The sequence below is a fragment of the Loxodonta africana genome, chromosome 10 (assembly GCF_030014295.1).
Source record: "Loxodonta africana isolate mLoxAfr1 chromosome 10, mLoxAfr1.hap2, whole genome shotgun sequence".
NCBI classification, from domain to species: domain Eukaryota; kingdom Metazoa; phylum Chordata; class Mammalia; order Proboscidea; family Elephantidae; genus Loxodonta; species Loxodonta africana.
This window is the reverse complement of record NC_087351.1, coordinates 93,595,966-93,620,024: the sequence shown is the minus strand read 5'-3', so window position 1 is coordinate 93,620,024 and position 24,059 is coordinate 93,595,966. Positions and strand designations below refer to the sequence as shown.

At 39.5% G+C, this 24,059-nt stretch overlaps 1 protein-coding gene across 23 annotated transcripts in view; it reads left to right on the top strand.

Annotated features, from left to right (window-relative positions):
* The window catches only part of CEP128 (centrosomal protein 128), a 554,311-nt gene that overhangs the window by 15,784 nt on the left and 514,468 nt on the right, over positions 1 to 24,059 (top strand). For all 23 annotated transcript variants that reach the window (XR_010323199.1, XR_010323198.1, XM_023546439.2 and 20 more), the window contains one exon: positions 21,911 to 22,072. Coding sequence is in view for 21 of the 23 variants with exons in the window: in XM_023546439.2 (XP_023402207.1) it covers positions 21,926 to 22,072 (147 nt within the window). In the remaining 2 variants the exon portion in view is untranslated. The remainder of the gene's footprint in view (positions 1 to 21,910; positions 22,073 to 24,059) is intronic.

Genomic DNA, 24,059 nt, shown 5'->3' with positions numbered 1-24,059 from the left:
GGCAGTTCCCTGTTGTACTGCTGCAGCCACTTTTGCATGATCTTCAGCAAAATTTTACTTGTATGTGATGTTAATGGTATTGTTCGATAATTCTCACATTCTGTTGGATCACCTTTCTTTGGAATGGGCACTAATATGGATCTTTTCCAGCCTGTTGGCCAGGAAGCTGTTTTTCAAATTTTTTGACATAGATGAGTGAATACCTCCAGTGCTGCATCCTGAGATGTATAATTTTTTCATTTCTGAAGGTTAGAAGATTTAGGTAAAGCTGGCAAAGTCCTCAGTCATTTGTGGAGCTACACCTCCACCTTTTCAAATGCAAGTAGTACGAGTTCAGCCCAGTTGCCTGGTGTAATACAGAAGTGGTCAGTGCACTTTTCAAGCAGACTAATTTATCTTAATGTTTCTTAGAGTAGCTGCCAAAAAAAAAAAAAAAAGATTATAAGGCAGGTGAAAACAGTTTTATGAAAAATATAGTAATTGTTAGCTGTAGCTTTTGATACAAGACAGAAATTCAGACACAATTTTTTAGACTAGAAGCAAGTTAAAACGAAACAGAAAAACTACATAGTTTATCTGTCCGTGAAGTCAGCTAACCTGAAAACTAACTGAAACATTTGTAAAATAACAAATGTGTGCACAGAAAAACAAAAAGCAATTGTGAGAAGCCTTACTTTCAGTCTCTCTAACCCCTTAAGGTAACCTCCACAATGCCAAATTTTGCACCCAGGTGTGAGGAGCGTTACTTTAGGTCTCTCACCCCTTAAAGCAAACTCCACAGTGCCAGAATGCAAGGAATGATCTCTAAGGTGCACCAGACCTAGGTCAAACAAACTTTAACCTGAACTTGTAAGTGGGAAAAGAGCAAAGACAAAAACGAAAAACTGAATGTGCGCTGGAACTTGAATGCTTGCTGTAACTTGAAAGTGCACTAGAAAATAGAAAGTGAGCTCAAACTTAATAGGCTGGAACCTTGATCTCCCTAGAGTAGACTGTAGACCTGGGGATATCGTAGGAACAACCTCATCAAGCTGAATTTGGCAGTGAACTCATCAGAACGTTCAGAGAGTGAACCAAAGATAAAAGTAAAGTCAGATCCTCAATGAAAGTCAAAGAGCTCTATACAATGAAGATGGAGCTTGGGTTTCAAAGACTTTAGACTACTTCTGGGCATCTGGGAATGTGGTAAGCCAAAAGGCTCTGCTGGTGAGGCCCATGTCGTCAAGGTCCCCAGGGTTATAGAAGCCAAGATGTCTTTGAAATTTCATGTATCTGACACCAAGTAGTGTTGTACAGGAAAATCACAAAGTCTGGTTAAAATTGAAAATAGTTTATTGAGGGAACAGAGACAGTTGAAGCACAAAAGAACATTGCAGTGGTGTCTTAGTCATCTAATGCTTCTATAACAGAAATACTACAAATGAATGGCTTTAACAAAGAAAAATTTATTCTCTTACTGCCTAGTATGCTTCAAGTCCAAATTCAGGGCATCATCTCCAGGGGAAGCCTTTCTCTTGTCTGTCATCTCTGGAGGAAGGTCCTTGTCATCAATCTTCCCCAGTTGAGGAGCTTCTCATTTTACGGACCCTGGGTCCAAAGGACATGCTATGCTCCCAGTGCTTCTTTCTTGGTGGTATGAAGTCCCCCTTCTCTGCTTGTTTCCCTTTCCTTTTATCTCTTGTAAGATAAAAGGTGGTATAGGCAACACCCCAAGGAAACTCCCTTTGCATTGAATCAGGGATGTGACCTGAGCAAGGGTGTTACATCCCACCCTAATCCTCTTTGACATAATCCAGTCTTGCCTCATTAATCACAGGAAGAGATTAGGGTTTACAACATATAGGAAGATTGTATCAATCACAAAATAGAGGACAACCACACAATACTGGGAATCATGGCCTAACCAAGTTGACACACATTTTTTGGGGGGGGGGACACAATTCAATCTATGACAAATGGGGAAACGTGAAGTCTTAGAAAATGGAAAACAGGAATCCAAGTGGGAGGAATTGGCAGCATGTGGTTATAGGGCTGGAGGAGGAAGTACAAAACACAATATTCTGATTTGTTAATAGAGATTGAGGGTGGTCAAAGGCAAGACAAAGTAAAGCATAATCTTTGAAACTATTGGTTACATGAATATATTGATTGGCTAGAAGATGTAGTTGAAAGACGTGGGGTCAAGGGGGGGGCTTCATGTTGGTTACAAAGCAATGACATGACAGAAATTTTCAAGAGTGGTTTGTTAAAAGTTGCTGTCATGGATTGAGTTATGTCCCCCCAAAAATGTGTGTATTAACTTGGTTAAGCCACGATTCCCAGTATTGTGTGGTTGTCCTGCATTTTGTGATTGTAATTTTATGTTAAAGAGGATTAGGGTGGGATTGTAACACCCTTACCAGGTCTCATCCCTGATCCAATATAAAGGGAGTTTCCCTGGGGTGTGGCCTGCACCACCTTTTATCTCTCAACGGATAAAAGGTAAGGAGAGTAGGCAGAGAGTTGGGGACCTCATACCACCAAGAAAGCGGTTCTAGGAGCAGAGTGCGTCCTTTGGCCCTGAGGTTCCTGTGATGAGATGCTCCCAGACCAAAGGAAGACTAATGCATCCTAAGGACCTTCTTTTAGAGCCGACAGAGAGAGGAAGCCTTCCACTGGAACCGGCTTTTTAGCCAACTGGACTTTTAGCCTGCTGAACTGTGAGAGAATGAATTTCTCTTTGTTAAAGTCATCCACTTGTGGTATTTCTGTTATAGCAGCACTAGATAACTAAGACAGGTACCTTGCTCAAAGTGTCAATCTCTAAAGGAGACTGGGAACAAAGATTTTTTCATAAGGAACAAATGAATTACCATGAGCTATTCAAGTTCTTTTTTTTTTTTTTATTCAAGTTCTTTAGCTTGACCACAAAGAAACTTATTTCCTTAATAATAACTGGGGTTGGTTCCTAGGCAACAAAGGTAGAGTCTGGAGGAAAGGTTACATTAAGCTCTTAGAGTTAGCTCAGTCATTTTACAAATAGGTCAGATGCCTTTGTTTTGATTTTATCCCTTATCATTATCTATCTATTTTTAGCTGACAGCAAATGCAAGAAAGTGTAATTTCAGTGCTAAACTACAAGTAATAAATTTATCTCAGGGTTTTGTTAACATCTTTTTGTCTGTAAATTTCTCCCCCCCACTTAAGTTTTTGTTTGTTGTTTTCTGTCTTGACATGTTTTACTTTTTATTTAACTTTGCATACTGCTTCATTTATTTTTGAAGTGTGTGTGGGTGTGTAAGTCTAAAATATCTGTGCCATTCTGCTTGCGAGACAGGGAGAGGGGTTACTTAGTAACTATTTTCTTTTGAAACTGCACTGATTTTTGACAACTTATACATATATAATCATCTGAGAGCTAATAGTTGTTTCTCCATGTGTGCATAAGCAGTCCTTTTTTACACCGTGGCCAGTGGCCTTTCCCAGAAGTGCGCTCAGTGGGCAGTGGTCCACATGGCACAGTTCTTCAGCTCTGAGGTGCTTGACCAGGAGGGACTCCTGATGCGAGGGAAGCAAAAACGCAGGCTGGAGGCTGAGCCTGCCAGGTGTTCTATCAGGGACTAGAGGTGTAGGGATGTGCGTACGTGAGAAAGACAGTGGGACAAAGAGAGTGTGAATGCGTGAGTTTTATGTGTTGTGAAGAGTTCAGCCATTTTATATATGGGCTCTACGAGGTCCCTGTAGGGCTTTTGAGCATAGATTCTGGAGCCAGACTGCCTTGGTTTGAATCCTGGCTCTTCTTCATCCTAGCTGTATGAATTTGGGCAAGTTAACTGTCTGAAGCCCATTTTAATCACCTGTAAAATGGGCTCTAGCAGTATTATTCTATAGGGTTGTTAGGCTTTAATGAGTTAATATATGTAAAGTCCCTAGAATAGGGCCTGGCATAAAGTAAACCCGGCCCTATAGGACAGAGTAGAACTGCCCCATAGGGTTTCCAAGGCTATAATCTTCACAGAAGTAGACTGCCACATCTTTCTCCCACAGAGCGGATGGTGGGTTCTAACTGCTGACCTTTCGCTTAGCAATTTAGCAATTGAGCACTTAACCACTGTGCCATCAGGGCTCCATTGGCACAGAGTGAGAGCCATATAAGTGTTAGTTATCCATATTATTGCTTACTTAGGCTTATACCATGATGATTACCACCATCACTGTTATTATCATCATGTTCCCCACTCCCTTTTTAAAAAAAGGTAATATACCCTTTTTCACTTAAAGCTAGGTTGTGTGTGTTTCTGACTTTTGGGTCACAGAGTCTTGATTAGAACAACACTATTCCTTTCTTACCAGTTCATTTTACTTTCAGAGAAGAGTACATTCACCCAATATTATCACCATCCCTCTTCCCTTTTTTGTCTTCTCTGTACTGACATTGGCATGTAACAGCATAGTGATTAAAAACTTGGATTTTAGAGATAACTCCTTGACTGGATTTGAATCCTGGCTCTGCCACTTAGTAAGTTACTTTACCTTTATAAGCTTTAGTTTTCTTTTCTATAAAATGATGGTAATGATGATAATGTTATGATGATTAAATGAGATACTGCACATAAAACACTTAGTACAGAAATTAGTAAATAGAAAACTGAATCAATGGCAATTGTTATAATTCTTACAAAGTTGTACATTATCATGCCTTTGTATAGACGTAAGCCAACACTAGTCTGTCAGTTTGTCGTACTGTGGTGGCTTGTGTGTTGCTGTGATGCTAGAAGCCGTGCCACAGGTATTTAAAATACTAGCAGGGTCACCCATGGTGGGTAGGTTTCAGCAGAGCTTCCAGACTAAGACAACTAAAAAGAAGGACTTGGTGGTCTGCTACTGAAAAAATTGGCTAGTGAAAGCCTTATGAATAAGAGTGGAAAATTACTTGATATAGTGCTGGAAGATGAACTCCCTCAGATCTGAAGGCACTCAGAATATGACTAGGGAAGAGCTGCCTCCTCAAATTAGAGTCAGCCTCAATGATGTGGATGGAGTCAAGCTTTCAGGACCTTCATTTGCTGATGTGACACAACTCAAAATGAGAAGAAACAGCTGCAAATATCCATTAATAATCAGAACGTGGAATGTACGAAGTATGAATCTAGGAAAATTGGAAGTCATCAACAATGAAATGGAATCCATAAAGATCGATGTCCTAGGCATTAGTGAGCTGAAATAGACTGGTATTGGCCATTTTGAATCAGATAATCATATGGTCTGCTATGCTGGGAATGACAAAATTGAAGAGAAATGGTGTCACAGATCTATCCTGAAGTACAGCACTTTCAGTGATAGGATAATATCCACGTGCCTACAAGGAAGACCAGTTAATATGATTATTATTCAAATTTACACACCAACCACTAGTGCCAAAGATGATGAAATAGAAGATATTCACCAACTTCTACAGTCTGAAATTGATCAAACGTGCAATCAAGATGCACTGATAATTACTGGTGATTGGAATGTGAAAATTGGAAACAAAGAAGAATCTATAGTTGGAAAATATGGCCTTGGGGATAGAAATGGTGCTGGAGATTGCATGATAAAATTTTGCGAGACCAGTGACTTATTCATTGCATATACCTTTTTTCAACAAAATAAATGGTGACTATACATGTGGACCTTGATAGATGGAATATGCAGGAAACAAATCGACTACATCTGTGGAAAGAGGTGATGGAGAAGCTCAATATCATCAGTCAGAACAAGGTGAGGGACCGACTGCAGAACAGACCACCGAGTGCTCATATGCAAGTTCAAGTTGAAGCTGAAGAAAATTAAAACAGGCCTGCTAGAGCCAAAGTAGGACCTTGAGTATATCCAACCTGAACTTAGAGATCATCTCAAGAATAGATTTGATGCATTGAACACTAATGACTGAAGACCAGACAAATTGTGACATCAAGGACATCATACACGAAGAAAGCAAAAAGTCATTAAAAAGACAGGAAAGAAAGACCAAAATGGATGTCAGAAGAGACTCTGAAACTTGCTTTTGAACATAGAGTAGCTAAAGTGAGTGGAAGAAATGATGAAGTAAAAGAGCTAAACAGAAGATTTCAAAGGGCGGCTGGAGAAGACAAAGTAAAGTATAATGAAATGTGTAAAGACCTGGAGTTAGAAAACCAGAAGGGAACACACTTGTCATTTTTAAAGCAGAAAGAACTGAAGAAAAAATTAAAGCCTGTAGTTGCAGTTTTGAAGGTTCTGTGGGCAAAATCGGAAACCCTGATGGCATAGTGGTTAAGAGTTACAGCTGCTCACCAAAAGGTTGGCAGTTCAAACCCACCAGGTACTCCTTGGAAACCACATGGGGCAGTTCTACTCTGTCCTGTAGGGTTGCTGTGAGTTGGAATTGACTTGACAGCAAAGGGTTTAGTTTTTGATTTGTTGTTTATGGGCAAAATATTGAATGACACAGGAAACATCAAAAGAAGACGGAGTACACAGAGTCACTGTACAAAAATGAATCAGTCGATGTTCAGCCATTTCAGGAGGTAGCATACGATCAAGAACTAATGGTACTGAAGGAAGAATTCCAAGCTGCAGTGAAGGCATTGGTGAAAAAACAAGGCTTCAGAAATTTGTGGAATACCAATTGAGATGTTTTAACAAACGGATGCAGTGCTGGAGGTGCTCACTCGTCTATGCCAAGAAATTTGGAAGACAGCTGCCTAGCCAACTGACTGGAAGAGATCCATATTTGTGCCCACTTCAAAGAAGGGTGATACCACAGAATGTGGAAATTATTGAACAATATCATTAATATCACACGCAAGTAAAATTTTGCTGAAGATCATTCAAAACCTGGTGCAGCAGTACATAGACAGGGAACTATCAGAAATTTAAGCTGAATTCAGAAGAGGATGTAGAACAAGTGATATCATTTGCTCATGTCAGATGGATCTTGGCTGAAAGCAGAGGATACCAGAAGGTGTTTATCTGTGCTTTAGTGACGATGCTAAGGCATTCGACTATGTGGATCCTAACAAATTATGGATAGCACTACAAAGAATGGAAATTGCAGTGCTCATGAGGAACCTGCCTCTGGATGTCCACCACACAAGATGCTAAAATGTAAATGCAGTAAATGGAAAACACTGGAGCTGGGAAGAAAAGCCCCTTCCTTCTGTAGTTTTCTTTTTTTTTTTCCAGAGCCCTCTACTGATAAAGCTTATTGTTGTGTCAGCTGCGAAGGAGAAATATTTGAAAGGTCCATCTCTATTTTTACTGAGTAGGCAATGAAGGGTGATTTGGAGCTGAAGGGCAGTAGATTGATAACTGACATAATTTGTAACAGTTCTTTCCTCATTTTCTTGAAACCCTCTTTTCCATAGCTTTTGTTTTACCGTTTCCCCTAGTTTTCCCCCTACATCTCTTGTTTCTTCTCAGTCTTATTGGCCAGTTTCTCTTGTCTGCCTTTTTTATGTTGGAGTTCTTCAGAGTTCTCCTCTTACCCTACTTCTTTTCTCACCATGCTGTTTTTCCTTGGTAGTCTCATTCATTCCCTCATCATTCATTACCTTTTAATAGCCTCCCACTTAATCTCCCTATTGACGTGGTTATTACCATGTCAATCCCCATATAAGACTTTGTTTTTTCCCTTTAGTTATAGTATTTTTCTGTTCCTTTGAGGACAACAGCATCCTTTTAAAAAACAATCTGTACTGTATGAAACTGAAGCGTAGAAATGAGATGAAGGCAGCACTGTGCTGGTGGAAGGATGCAGGAACTCCGCCTATTTGGGCTATCTTTAGGTCCTCAGAGGCTTCAAACTGGTTTCTATTTCTTTGTCTCATCCATTTGTCAAACTTCTACTTATCCTTCAGGATAAGTGGAAGGGTCCTGACCTCCTTTGGTATTTTGTCATATTACTTTGCTCACTGTATTATAACTAATACATTTATAAGCCTTTTTCTCCCATCAAGGGCTGTGCCTTATTTATTTACTTTTTAGTTTCTGATATAATGATAGTTTAGTAACTATTGAATGAATCAATCAATTCTAAGTATCTCTTTGATTCTGTTTTATATATGTTACATTGTCTACTGACTTAACAAAGAACTGGCTGATGAACTGGACAGCTGATTTTTATCTTATATGAATTTGCCAAAAGGGTTTGAGGAGATAAAGGTACGGAGGAGTAGTGATGTAAAGAAGAAAGATAAAATTGATAATTTTTTGTATATGATAACACTGCTGGCTTGCTAACCTTTTACTTGAAGGGTGCAGCATAGCTCTCAAGCCTCACGGTTATTGAAACAATGAGAAATACATTCTAAAATTTGAAGTTGGGTAGTTGTGGCACAGTGGTTAAGTGCTCGACTTCTAGCTAAAAGGTCTGTAGTTAGAAACCAGCAGCCGCTCTGAGGGAGAAAGATGTAGCAGTCTGCTTCCGTAAAGATTATAGCCTTGGAAACCCTGTGGGGCAGTTCTACTCTGTCCTGTAGGGCCGCTATGAGTTGGAATTGATGGCAGTGGGTTTTGGGTAGTGATGAAGCTCAAAATATACCACCCCCCTAAGTATTAACATCATTTCCTTGAACATGTCCTTTGGGGATGGTTACCTCAGACAGGGAGGGCTGAAGCACTTGGAGGCCACAGAAGCAATCACCTACTTAACATGCACTACTCAGCCTTTGTGAAATATCACTCCATGCTAGGTTCTTATCATTTATAGAACAGCTTGCAAATCCTAATTGTTTTACACTGGCTTCTGAGGAAAAGAGATTTGAGAATCAATAAATTACAGCTCTCATACATACGAATATGCATAATTAGAATGAAGACAATCTAATTATTTAGGTCAAATAACAAGAGGTGGACTTGAGTTTGTAAAGACTTAGTGCCAGTCTTCTTATTACAGGGTGTGAATGCAGTTTTACTCTCTGTGGTCACTATATTCAGCTTTGCATATGGGCATTTGTTTTAGCTGGATAGATCCGCAGTGAGAGCAAATTGATGAGGGTTCATTACTTGCTCTGGTGGCTATATGTCTTCTTTAGAATATTCATTAAGGCAGAAGCAACAATATTTATGCCTTTAAATACTGATGTGTTGGGAGCAGCTAAATAAGCAATTCTAGGGGTTGTGCCATTTGCTTTTCAGACCCAGTTTTCTCTAAAACTCTAGGGACTTTCACCCAAGGTCACCCATGTTAGTTCTCTCTAGAGTCTTGGAGAAGGCTCCAGGTCTGAAAAGCAGACAGCACAAACATTGTTGCTTTTTCATCAAGATAAATTTTGGTGCACTAGTAGGTGGTAGTAAACTGCAGAAAAGTATTTATTGCTTTTTTTTCTGATTGAAGCAAGCTCCTTTCTCACCTTTAACTAGAATTTAGGTAATTTAGATTCTCTAAATTGTTCTTCAAGAGTACAATCGGTTTTCAAATTTAGCAGCTATTCCCTTTCTTTCATCAGGAAATGTCATGTTGAAATTTCATGATAATCAGAAGGAATTTCTAATTCAATTGAACTTTTTTTCTTTTAAATCTTTAAAAATAATGCAGAGAACCCCTGAGGGAGCAGGAGATCAGTGGGATGCAGACCCCAAATTCTCACAAAAAGACCATACTTAATGGTCTGACTGAGACTAGAGGAATCCCGGCGGTCATGGTCCCCAAACCTTCTGTTGGCCCAGGACAGGAACCATTCCCGAAGACAACTCATCAGACATGGAAGGGACTGGACAGGGGGTAGGAGAGAGATGCTGATGAAGAGTGAGCTACTTGTATCAGGTGGACACTTGAGACTGTGTTGGCATCTCCTGTCTGGAGGGGGGATGGGAGGGTAGAGAGGGTTGGAAGCTGGCAAAATTGTCACGAAAGGAGAGACTGGAAGGGGTGACTCATTAGGGAGAGAGCAAGTGGGAGTATGGAGTAAGGTGTATATAAACTTATATGGGACAGACTGACTTGATTTGTAAACATTCACTTGAAGCTCAATAAAAATTTAAAAAAAAGTTATTAAAAAATTTTAATAGCATAAAAAAAATAATGATGAAAATTTTCCTTGAGTATGTATAGATGTTTTTCTACTAGTCTTAAGAATTCTTTTTTGGGGATTCAGATTATAATAGTGATTAAATATCGTATGTGAACCATTTTGAATTTGTTTTCCGAAGTAGAATTTTTTGCTTTGATTGCATAAGCTATGTCAGTACACATTTTTTTTTGCATAGTCCTTAAATTTTTAAGTTCATTTAGTATTTAAAATATTTGTTTAAGAGGTTAATTTTGACTCTAACAATTGTCTTTCAGTAAATTTGCAAAGAGAATCATTCACGATTTTTAAAAATTCTTCCTTTAGCTCTGAAACTCATGATAAATGGTTCCTCTGGTGAGCCAGTGCTTTTCAGCATGAAACAGTAGAGGCCGATATTGCAATCCTATCTCTGTAGCTCAGAGGTGACAAATATCAGCTCATCCGCTCGTCAGTTTTTCCTGACGAGGCTTGTGTATTGCTGTGATACTGAAAGGTATGCTACCGGTGTGTCAAGTACCTGGAGAGCCACCCATGGTAGACACATTTCAGCGGAGCGTCCAGACTAACACAGACTAGGAAGAAGGACCTGGCAGTCTACTTCTGAGAAAATTGGCCAGGGAAAGCCTTATGAAGAGCAGCGGAACACTGTCTGATAGTCCCAGAAGATGGGCCCCTCAAGTTGGAAACCCGAAAGAACCAAACCCAGTGCCATCGAGTCGAATCCGACTCACAGTGGAAGACATTCAAAATACAACTGGGGAACACCTGCTTCCTTAGAGTCGACCTTAATGACATGTATGGAGTAAAGCTTTCAAGACCTTCATTTGCTGTTGTGGCGTGACTCAAAATGAGAATAAACGGTTGTAAACATCTATTAATAGTCATAATGTACAAAGTATGAAACTAGGAAAATTGGAAGTTGTCAAAAATGAAGTGGAACACATAAACATAGATATCCTAGGCATCAGTGAGCTGAAATGAACTGGTATTGGCCATTTTGAATCAGACAATCATATGGCCTACTATGCTGGGAATGACCAATTGAGGAGGAATGGCGTTGTACTCCTTGTCAAAAAGAACATTTCAAAATCTATCCTGAAGTACAGCACAGTCAGTGATAGGATAATATCCATATGTCTATTAAGACCAGTTAATAAGACTATTATTCAAATTAATGCACCAACCACTAATACTCAAGATAAGGGAATTGAAGATTTTTACCAACTTCTATAGTCTGAAATTGATCAAACATACAGTCAAGATGCCTTGATAATTACTGGTGATTGGAATGCAAAAGTTAGAAACAAAGAAGAAGGATCTGTAGTTGGAAAATACGACCTTGGTAACAGAAACAACACCAGAGATCCCATGATCGAATTTTGCAAGACTAATGACTTCTTTGTTGCAAATACCTTTTTCAGCAACATAAACAGCAGCTAAGTTCGTGGGCCCCCCGGATGGAAAACACAGGAATCAAATCGATTACATCTGTGGAAAGAGCCTGTCATAGACATCTAGTGCCGCCATAACAGAAATACCATAAGTGGATGGCTTTAACAAAGAAAAATTTAGTTCCTCGCAATAAAATAGGCTGAAAGTTCAAATTCAAGGCGTCAGCTCCAGGAGAAGGGTTTCTTTCTCTGTCGGCTCTGGAAGAAGGTCCTTGTCCTCAATCTTCCTATGGTCGAGGAGTTTCTCAGGTGCAGGAACCCTGGGTCCAAAGGACATGCTCTGCTCTTGGTACTGCTTTCTTGGTGGTATGAAGTCCCCCTGTCTCTCTGTTTGCTTCTACCTTTTAGATCTCAAGAGATTGCCTGAAGACACAATCCAATCCTGTAGGTAGAGTCCTGCCTCACTAACACAACTGCCGCCCAGCTTTCCTCATTAATATCATGGAGGCAGGATTTACAACTTGTAGGAAAATCACAATACTGGGAATCATGGTCCAGCCCAAGTGATACACACACTTTTTGGGGGACATAATTCAATCCATGACAGAGCTGATAGAAAGGCTTGATATTGTTTGTCCGAACAAGGCCAGGGGCCGAATGCAGAACAGACCATAAAATGCTCCTATACAATTACAAGTTGAAGCTGAAGAAAATTAAATTAAGTCATGAGAGCCAAAATACAACTTTGTGTATATCCTAAATTCTGAAACTTGCTCTCGAACCTAGAGTAGATAAAGTGAATGGGAGAGATAAGGTAAAAGAGCTGAACAGTAGATTTCAAAGGGAGGCTGGAGAATACAAAGTAAATATTATAATGTAAAGATCTGGAGTTAGAAAACTAAAAGGAAGAACCATGCTCAATGTTTCCTAAGCTGAAAGAATTGAAGAAAAATTCAAGCCTCTAATTGCAATTTTGAAGGGTTCTAAGGGAAACCCTGGTGGTGTAGTGGTTAAGAGCTACGGCTGCTAACCAAAGGGTCGGCAGTTCAAATCCACCAGGCGCTCTTTGGAAACTCTATGGGGCAGTTCTACTCTGTCCTATAGGGTTGCTATGAGTCGGAATCGACTCGATGGCACTGGATTGGGTATGGGCAAAATACTGAATGACGCAGGAAGCATCAAAAGAAGATGGAAGGAATAGACAAAGCTACTGTAGCAAACAGAATTGGTCGATGTTCAACCATTTCAGGAGGTAGCATATGATCAAGAACCGATGGCATTGAAGAAAGAAGTCCAAGCTGCCCTGAAGGTATTAGTGCAAAACAAGGCTTCAGGAATTGACCGAATACCAGTTGAGATGTTTTCACAATGGGACGCATCGCTGGAAGTGCTCACTTGTCTGTGCCAAGAAATTTGGAAGACATCTACCTGGCCAACTGACTGCACGAGATCCATATTTGTGCCCATTTCAAAGAAAGGTGATCCAATAGGATGTGGAAATTATCAAACAATGTCATTAATGTCACATGCAAGTAAAATTATGCTGAAGATAATTCAAAAATGGTTTCAGTAGTACATTGACAGGGAACTTCCAGAAATGCAAGCAAGATTCAGAAGAGGGCATGGAAGGAGAGTTATCAGTGCTGATGTCAGATGGGATATACAGATAATGCAACCTTGCTTGCTGGAAGTGAAGAGGACTTAAAGAACTTACTGATGAAGATCAAAAACTACAGCTTTCAGTATGGTTTACAACTCAACATAAAGGAACCGTAACCATCACACTTGGACAAATAAGCATCATAACAATAAATGGAGATAATATTGAAGTTATCAAGGATTTCATTTTTCTTGGATCCATGATCAACACCCATTAAAGCAGCAGTGAAGAAATCAAATGATGTATTGCGTTGGGCAGATCTGCTGCAGAAGACCTCTTGAAAGTGTTGAAAAGCAATGATGCTACTTTGAGCACAGAGGTGGCCTGACCCAAGCCATGATATTTTCAATTTTTCATATACATGCAAAAGCTGGACAACAAATAAGGAAGACTGAAGAAGAATTGTTGCCTTGGAATTATGGTATTGGTGAAGAATATTGACTATATCATGGACTGCCAGAAGAACTAATAAGCCTGTTTTGGAAGAAATACAGCCAGAGTGCTCCTCGGAAGTGAGGATGGCGAGACTTTGTCTCACGTACTTGGGGTGTGTTATTAGGAAGAACCAGTCCCTGGAGAAGGCCATCATGCTTGGTAAGGTAACCAAAGGTCTGAAAAAGAGGAAGACTAGGTGGGTTGACATAGTGCCTACAATAATGGGCTCAAACATAACAACAGTTGTGTAGGACTGGACAGAGTTTTGTTCTGTTGTGTATAGTGTTACCATGAATCAGAACCAACTCACGGGCACCTAGTGACAATGGCAACAACAACAACAACAAATAGATGTCAGGGAACAAGGAAGTATGGTAATGAAGTTTCAAGGGAGGAAAAGGAAACAGCTACCAAGAAAAAAAGAATTCTGAGTGTAAAATTTACTTAGTGTCTTAGTTATCTAGTGCTGCTTTAACACAAATACCACAAGTGAATGGCTTTCAGAAACAGAAATTTATTCTATCACAGTCTAATAGTGTAGAAGTCTGAATTCAGGGTGCCAGCTTCAGGGGAAAGGTTTCTCTCTCTCTAGGCTCTGTAGGCTCTGTAGGAAGGTCCTTGTCTTCAATCTTCCCCTGGTCTAGGAGCTTCTCAGTGCAGGGATCCCAGGTCCAAAGGAAGTGCTCTGCTCCTGGCACTACTTTCTTGATGGTGTGAGGTCCTCTGTCTCTCTGCTCGTTTCTCTTTTTTATATCTCAAAAGAAATTGACTCAAGATACAGCCTAATCCTGTAGATTGAGTCCTGCTTGATTAACATAGCAGCCTCTAATCTTGCCTCGATTGCTGTTGAGTCTATTCTGGCTCATAGTGACCCTATAGGACAGGGTAGAACTGTCCCATAGGATTTCCAAGGAATGGCTGGTGGATCTGAATTGCCAACCTTTTTGGGTAGCAGCTGTAACTCTTAACCACTGTGCCACCAGGGCTCCATAGGTCAAAGGTACAAACTGCTGTTAATACATGTTACCTGCTGACATCTAGACAAGTTGTGTCAATTTATACATTCCCGTTAGCAGAGTATAGGAGTGCTGTTTTCTGTACAACCATGCTGATCTTAGATGTTATTATTTAAAAGGAAACCATTTGACAGGCTAGAAAGATGTCTCATTGTTTCATTTACATTTCTTAGATTATTGGGTAGAATACTTGTCATGACCATGTACTTTTTTTTTCTTCCTATGTGACCACTGTTAGTATGCTTTTATCAGCAGGCAATAAATCAGTATTTTAGGTACAGGTTCACTGGGGAGAAAATTTTTAGAGACCTGGTCATTTTTCATTAATTTCATCAATCATTAATGTTGTGGTGTGATAGATTGCTTTTGTGTGGCCTCTTTTGCCATGGTCTTGTAACTCCTACCGAAGTGATTTGGTGGGACTATGCAGATAGGGTAATTGTGGCCCACCATGGGGATTGGTCAGTTTTGCCATCCCGCTAGGCTTAAAAAGAGAGCCAATTCCAGGGCAAAGAGAAGATCCCACCACCACCAAGGAAGAACAGCCAGGAGCAGAGCGTTTCCTTTGGACCCAGGATCCCTGTCCTAAGAAGTTCCTGGAACCAGGAGATAGAGAAAGCTGTAACCCTGAAGATAGCAAGAAGTGGTGGCAGAGAAACAGCAGCAGGAGAGACTGGCAGGGGATGGTACCGTGGGCTTCCCAGCCCACAGAGTGACAAAACTGAGTGCTTTTGGGAGGGAGACTTGCTGGTGGAGTATGGTGCCTCTGGGCTTTTATTAGCAGAGCTAAAAGAGCTTTGTAATACTTGCCTGAGCAGGATAGAGGCTGAAGGGCCAGAGAGAGGTGCGCCTGCAAAACACCTGGGAAGAGGCTGTCTTGATGGAAGAGCTGTATCCTGAGTGTTCCTGAGCCTGAGTTGCAACCTGTTACTTCCCTAATAAACCCCATGATCTTGAGTATTATCTGTGAGTTCCGTGCGTCCATTCAGTGAATTATCAGACCCAGCAGAGAAACAGAGAATGCCATGGGAGGGACAGTTGGTGTCAGAATCAGTAAAGATGGCAGGAAGAGGAGGTATGTCTTACCTCCCCCTCGTAGGAATTGGCATTGGGTTGCTGATCTTGATTCTCCTTCCCCCTTCTGGAAAGTTAGAGGAGGTCAGATGACGACACCACACTATTTTTAGAAATGTCAATAATACTAGGATAAATAATACTTTGTTTTTTAAATTAATTTTTTAATTGTATAATACATTCTTAATGGTGATTAAAGAGTGTATAATTGGCACTTAGCACTTATGAGTCGGAATCGACTTGACGGCACTGGGTTACTGGGAGTGCTTTCTGCATTTCTTCTTGAGTCAGTTATATTGAGGGGCTCTCAGGAACTATTTTTATGGCTCTCCATACATCCTACCCTAGATGCTGGTTATGTGGTATGAGCTTTTTGTTGATGTCAGTGGCTGCTCTACTCTTATTCATTTCTCTCTTCCTCGTCAATTCTGTCTGGGGAGCTGTGGTGTTGGCTGATGATAGACTGGCATCTTTTGGTGAGGGAGGACCTCTGCCACCACAGCTGCCTTCTGCATTGTGGCACTCAGGTTTAGGTGGTTCCCTCAGCTAGCCGTGTGAATCATGTACAGTAATAATTGAATAAAGTGCCCATGATTTTATCACCAATGAAAATAATTAATTTCTACTTTTTACTGTAATTAGATTAATTTTTGTTAGTACAGTATTTATGAAACATACGTAATTAAAGTTTGTAGTAGTTGCTTAGTATTTCATATGCTTAAAACGAATGAACAAAAAGCCAGGCTAAATTCTCAGATATATCTCACCTTAAGTGTTGATATCTCTGCAGGAGTTCCGTCAGATGCAGGAGTTTGAGCATCTTTTATTGCTCAAAGTAATTGAAATTAATAGCCACGACTTTGTGTGTGGGGACTAGTGACACTCATGGTGGAAAGTGTGATTCTATTTTATTAAAAGTATATAATCCTTAGTAGAGGTAAGTCAATTTTTTTCCTGTATTATGTGACAATTGAACATAATGTTTTTCTTTTATTTAATGCTGTTAAGGTTTTCTATTTTACCATTAGATTCAGATACCCCATATCTTCACTGACTAATAATGAACACTTGATAATAATGTGTTCCATTAAAAAAACAAAAAACTGTCAGGTACATGTGCCCATGGTAAAAGTGTTAAAAGCTGAACTGGAAGGTTACCCAAGAATCATGCTAGTGGTTATCCTGGGGAGCTAGGGCAGTAATGGTACAGGGTAGGGAAGTACTAAGACTTTATAATGTTTTAAATCTTTTATTAAAAAATATTAGAAGCACACATCAGAATGGTAATATTTATTAGTTTGAGGTAGTAATACATGCGTATTAGCCTCTGTACTATTCTATATTTGAAACACTTTCCCATATTATTAAAAACAACTCAACATTTTCATGAATTACTATTTTTATTCAAGTTAAAACTCAAACTGCCTGCTGGTTGGAGGTGCCTGACACACAACTTATATCCATTTAAGTTATCTGCATATAAACAATTATTATAAAATATTTGGTGCTCTTAGAAAATCAGGTTGTTCTAAGGATGGTTATATTGTTCTTTGTTCTCACCAACAACTGTTATAATAAACACCTTGACTTTTTCAATATCATCTTTTTATTTTGCCTCATGATTTCTTGAATTCAGTTTAGTTTCTGGAAATATAACTTGTTAAAATGATAATTATCATGCTTTTAGCTATAGGATTTTGCTATGAAAGAGATAGATGCAAGGCATAATTACTTTTTCAGTTATAGAAGAGATAGAAGAAATGTTGTTGTTAGGTGCCATTGAGTTGCTTCTGATTCGTAGTGACCCTGTGTAGAACAGCACACAAAAAAAGCCAGGTCCTGCACCAATCTCTCAATTGTTGCTATGTTTGAGCCCGTTGTTGCAGCCATTCTGTCAGTTGAGGGTCTTCCTCTTTTTAGCTGACCCTCTGCCTTACCAAGCATGATATTCTTCTCCAGGAACTGGTCCCTCTGATAACATGTCCAAAATATGTGAGATGAAGTGTCGCCATATTCACTTCCAAGAAGCACCCTGGTATTTCTTCGAAGACAGTTATTAGTTCTTCTGGCAGTCCATGGTATGTTCAGTGTTCTTAGCCAGCACAATAATTCAAATGCATCAATTCTTCTTTGGTCTTACTTGTTCATTGTCCAGCTTTTGCATGCATATGAGGCAGTTGAAAATACTGTGGCTTGGGTCAGGTGCACCTTAGTCCTCAGAGTGACATCTTTGCTTTTTAATACTTTAAAAAGGGATCTTTTGCAGCATATATGCCTAATGCAATATGTTGTTTGATTTCTTGACTGCCGCTTCCCTGGGTGTTGATTGTGAATCCAAGTAAAATGAAATCCTTGACAACTTCAATCTTTTCTCCATTTATCATCAGGTTGCTTATTGGCTCAAACCCAAACCTAGTGCCATCAAGTCACTTCCGACTCATAGTGACCCTATTGGGTTTCCAAGGCTGTAAATCTCTACAGAAGCAGACTGCCATGTCTTTCTTCCGTGGAGCTGCTGGTGGTTTTGAATCGCTGATCTTGTGGTTTGCAGTTGATTGCTTTAACCACTGCATCAGGGCTCACTGGTCCAGTTGTGAGGATTTTTGTTTTCTTTATGTTGGGATGTAATCCATACTGAAGGCTGTAGTCTTTGATGTTTATCAGTAAGTTCTTCAAGTCCCCTTCGTTTTGCAGCAAGCAATATCGTATAACGTGCATATAGCAGGTTGTTCGTGAATCTTCCGCCAGTCCTGATACCCTGTTCTTCTTCATATCATCCAGCTTCTCAGATTATTTGCTCTGCAAAGGGATGGAATAAGTATGGTGAAAGGATATAACCCTGACACATACCTTTCCTGATTTTAAACCACACAGTGTCCCCTTGTTCTGTTCCAACGGCCACTTGGTCTAAGTATAGGTTCCTCCTGAGGACAACTAAGTGTTCTGGAGTCCCCATTCTTTGCAATGTTATCCATAATTTGTTATGATCCACACAGTTGAATGCCTTTGCATAGTCAATGTCTTAGTCATTTAGTGCTACTATAACAGAAGTACCACAAGTGGATGGCTTTAACAAAGAGAAATTTATTTTCTCACAGTCTGTTAGGTTAGAAGTCCAAATTCAGGGCATCAGTTCCAGGGGAAGGCTTTCTCCCTCTGTCATCTCTGGAGGAAGGTCCTTGGCATCAATCTTCTCCTGGACTAGGAGCTTCTCTGCACAGGAACCCCAGGCCCAAAGGACCCGCTCTGCTCCTGGTGCTGCTTTCTTGGTAGTATGAGATCCCCACGCTCTGCTTGTTTCCCTTTCCTTTTATCTCTTGTAAGAAAAAAGGTGGCACAGGCCACACTCCAGGGAAACTGCCTTTACTTTGGATCAGGGATGTGACCTTAGGAAAGGTATTACAATCTCACCCTAATTCTCTTTAACATAAAATTACAGTCATAAAATGGAGGACAAGCATGCAAATACTGGGAATCGTGGCCTAACCAAGTTGACATATATTTTTGGGGGGCATAATTCAATCCGTGACATTCCACCCTTTGGCCCCCCCCAATTCATGTCCTTGCCACATGTAAAACACATTGACCCCGTTATAACAAAAGTCTTAAATCAGCTCCAAGTCCAAAATCCAAAAATTCTTCTTCATCTGTGAAATCTAGAATATAAATTATCTGCTTCCAAAGTACAGTGGTGGAACGGGCAGGCACAAGCTAGACATTTCCATAACAAATGGGAGAAATTGGAGGGAAAGAAGGCATTACAGGCACCAAGCCAGTCAGCAGAACACATTACATTAGCCCTCAAGGCTTTGAAAATAATCCTTTGTTCTCTGAGACCATTTACACAATAGCCCTGCCCTTCAGACTCTAGGTATTGACCGCACAGTCTGGATTCTGAGTGGAGGCCCCTTGGCCCTGGGCTTCAGCTCTGCCTTCTAGGCCCACTGGGAGGGCAACTCTGTTCCCTGGGTGTTAGGTGCACCATTCTTCTAGTCCATCTGAGTGGCAACTCCACCCTTAGAAACTCCAGAGGCCATGGCTCTGCCCTTTGAAACCCCTGAGGTAGCTCTGCTTCTTGTGTTCATTGTCTCTTCAGCTCCTGCTTCCTTGTTCCTTGGCCTCTCAGCCTGCAGGCCTCACTCCTGCAACTGCCCTTCTGGGGCAAGTGTTCCAAAGTTCTGCATTTCTACCAATAAGTACCTTTGTACTTTTAGACATAGTAATGGAAGCAAGAATCAGACAAGATAAGTGAGGAAGGAAGTTGAGAGTCATGGACAGGGGAGAGACATGAGTATTTGATAAGACGTTGTCTAGCCTTGTCTCAGCTAGTATGAAGAAGTCAGATGTCCATTGGTTTTTTTTTTTTTGACACGACAAGGACAGATTCTATTTGTTTGTAAAACATAAGTTCACAGCAGCAGTCCTTTCCTGCCTACTTATTTAGTTTTATTTGATCCATATTTAAGAAAAATGATTGTGTTGTTACCAATTGCCAATCTGACACAAAGAGTCCTTGTCTTTTCCCGAGTAAGAATGCACGCAAAAGGCAAACTATCTTCGGCAAGCTTTGTTTTGCTTGAGTCAAACAAAAGGAGTCAGTGGGTGACTAAGCCTCTCCAAAAGGCTGACTAGAAAAGGGAAGCAAGGCTAGGGCTTATAGGGGTTCGGTGGAGACAATATAGTAATGAATATTTAGTGGGCTTCTTTCAAGGGGCAGGTTCTTCTCAGAATGACAGTGCATGTTAAATAAGTTGCGCGTGCATATGGAATCCGAGGTGGAACCTGCTGTTATTCAAGATGAAGTCCTCTCGGCAGCCCTTGGCATCACTTATTATGGGATATAGTGCAAGCGTACTGATCTTTGGCACTACATCACCATCTTCATCTTTGGAGGGCTAAGGAAGGTTAGACAGCAGTCACACTTTGTTCTTCTGAGCATGCGGGAACCTGTAAAGGGGGAAGGGACTAGAAAAACACTAAGAATAAAAAAAAAAAAAGAAGGAGATAGTAATTCATGGGTTGTTTCAGCCTTATCTCATGTTGACAGGGTGTGGTTCCTGTTTACCCAACTTCTACATGGTAATCTTTTAACAGCTCTTTTGTTCCACCAGCACAGTTAACCCTATCTGTCTCACTTTCATTAAATGTTCTAGGATCTATACACATTTAGCAAATCCACTTTATCACCTCCTTAGATCTACAGTCATGTACTTTCCAGATGCATTTGAAATAAAGATTCAAAAAGCCCAGAATATTCTCTGTCATCAAGGAAAAGTTTCTTCACACTGTACTTAAGTCAGAAAAAAAAAATACCGTTATAAATTTTAGGAAGATTATAACAATTAGTGTTAAAAGTCAGGTTAACCCTCTGTTAAGCAGAAAATGAGAAATTATGGAAATACTCAATAAACTTTTAGTTTTGATCAGTTGAGTTTTCTCTGATGTTTCTTTGTTCTAAATATGTTTAGTTTCTTCAACTTTTATAAAAAGTTTTCTGAAACTTTTGAGGTTGTCTTGATTCTTGATGAAATATATTTTTCTGTATTAAATAGAAAATTGAGAAGAAGATTGGAAGAAAGCATGTTTAGAGAATTTTTACTGATTAGATTATACTCAGGATGTTGTTTTCTATTTTGGTAGTGAGGTTGAAGATGCCATTTCCTCATTTATTCCTTCCAGTAGAATTTGTACCTCTGGTACAGCCTTGATTAATTCTGCTGTATTTTAAATTGAGGTCTGTGGGAGTATTCACTGTATTCTGAATAGGAATTCTCATTTCAGGCTGCTCTGTGTGTGTTTTGTATTTTATGTCGAAAGGTACGTATGTTCTGTAATATTAGAATGGACATCAGACTAATATTAACTAAGAGACCTGTAGGTCCAAGCTTCAGGGAATATCTGTTTTTCTCAACTGTAAAGATAACATATCTGTCCCATTTACCTTACAGTGTTGTTGGGAGACTTAAGTGAGATATCATATGTGAAAGGGCACTTAGAATTTGGAAGCATTGAAGAAAGCTAAGGGATTATTATTATTTGTAGTTACAAACAACTAAAATTATATCTGAGGAATTGCTTTCAAGGCAGAAAAAACAAAAAAGGGAGAATTATGTGGGAAAGTGACTTGTTTTTGTTGTGTTTTCAAGCTATATGTATACATATATATATATATACACACACACATATATATGTGTGTGTGTGTAGAATTTACAATATGCCAAAGGATCAAAAGGTAAATAACTAATCTCTTATTTCCAGGCTCCTTACTAAATTTTTAATTTTTTACTATTTAATTGACCTTGACTTGAATTTATTTTTAAGGAATTGTGTACGTCAATGGCAGAATCTTCCAGTGATTCAGACTGCTTCCGCCATCAAGACCAGTTGAGTCGATGGGCCACAAGGTCAACTCACAGGGGAACTCAAAATCACCCTACAGTAGATGTCACCAAGAAGGTCAACACTATAACAAGTACTTTACAGGTTAGTTCAACAATGGTTGAATTTAATGGATTTTAAATAGTTTGATCTGAGTAATAATATCAGACAATTTATTAGTTTTCTATTGCTGCCATGACAAATTACAACAAATCTAGTGGTTTAAAGCAGCACAGTTTTATTATATTACAGTTCTGTAGGTCAGGAATCCAATAAAAGTTTCACTGGGCTAAAATTAAGGTGCTGTCAGGCTGCATTCTTTTCTGAAGGCTCTAGGGGAAATTCTGTTCCCTTGCCTTTTTCGGCTTCTACAGGCTACCCACATTCCTTGTCTTGTGGTCTTCTTCCTCCATCTTTAAAGCAATAATGGTGGATTGAATCCTTCTCACATCACATCACTCTAACTTCATCTGCATCTCTCTTCCACTTCGAAGGACACCTGTGAGTACATTGCCCGTTTAAATAATCTAGGATAATCCAAGATAATCTCCTTTAATCATATCTGCAAACTTCCTTCTACCTTGTAAGGTAACATATTCACAGTTTTCTTTAAATAAGGTAATAAGAACAATATAAACCAGCATATTTCCCTCTTAGATGTCAGAAAACTCAGAACTAAATTAAATGTTAAACCACAATAGCTCCTTTTGGGTACCTGGGACACTACTTCTTTGTTCCTCTAATTTTTTTTTTCCCTAATTTTATTTTTTAATTTCCTTCTGTGCATCTTTTATCACTATGCTATAACTCAAAGTGAAGTAAGAATAAAATTTAAAAGTGATTATACATGAACAAAGTGCTTACAACTGTTTAAGACAATCAGGGGGATATGTATTTCAGGTTCATTCATGATCTATGCAAGTTCTTTAAATTTTCTTGCTGTATTTAAATGAACAGCACTGAAGATGTATAGAGAGGTATAGGGAAATTATATTCATTTTGAAATACCATATTCCACACATTTTAAGAACTTGGTGCATTTCTAGGTTAATTTCAGTAGTTTGAAAGTCATGTATATATTTCTAACTTTCTCATAGTAGGAAATACCTGAAGATGGCTTACGTACTCAAAGAGATTCAGTTGCTGAAGAATTACTTGATATACAGGGGATCAAGTGGCAGACAAACCATTAAAGATCTAAAATTTCATGATTTTATTGGTGCATTAATTTTCTATTGTTACCATAACAAGTTACCACAAACTAAATATCTTAAAACAACAAAAATTTATTATCTTACAGTTCTTTGGGTTAGAAGTCTGACAGCAGTCTCACTGGGCTAAAATCAAGGTGTTGGCGGGACTGAATTTCTTTCTGGAGACTCTAGAGGGAAATCGGTCTCACTGCTTTTTCCAGTTTCTAGAGGCCGTCCACGTTCTTTGTCTCATGACCCTCTTCCTTTATTTTCAAAGCCAGCAAAGGCGGGTAGAGTCCTTGTCACATCACATCACTCTGACTTCCACTTTTGTCTTCCTCTTTTAAGGACTCTGGTAGTGCAGTGGTTAAGAGCTATGGCTATTAACCAAAAGGTTAGCAGTGTGAATCCACTACTCTGTCCTATAGGGTCTCTATGAGCCGGAATTGACTTGACGGCAGTGGGTTTGTGATTTCATTGGGACCACTTGGATAAGCCAGGATAATCTCCCCATTTCATGGTCCTTAATTTAATGACCTATAGAAAGTCCTTTCTGCCTTGTAAGGTAACATATTCATAGGTTCTGGGGATTAAGACAGGGACCTCTTTTGGGGCCATTATTCTGCCTACGATAGACTCAAACATACCAGTGATGGTAAAGATGGTACAGGACTTGGCAATGTTTTGTTCTTTTATACATAAGGTTGCTGTGAGTCAGAGTTGATGGGACGGCAGCTAGCAATGACAGTGTCCTGCCTGTCGCAGTCAGTAAAGATATTTAAAATATATGGTAGGTGGAGAGTGTTTGGGAGAAAGTGATATTTTCAAAGAAAGTATTATGGAAATGAAACCAGTAGGAAATTACCACAGTTTAGCTCCTAGTGAAGAAGAGGCAGCTA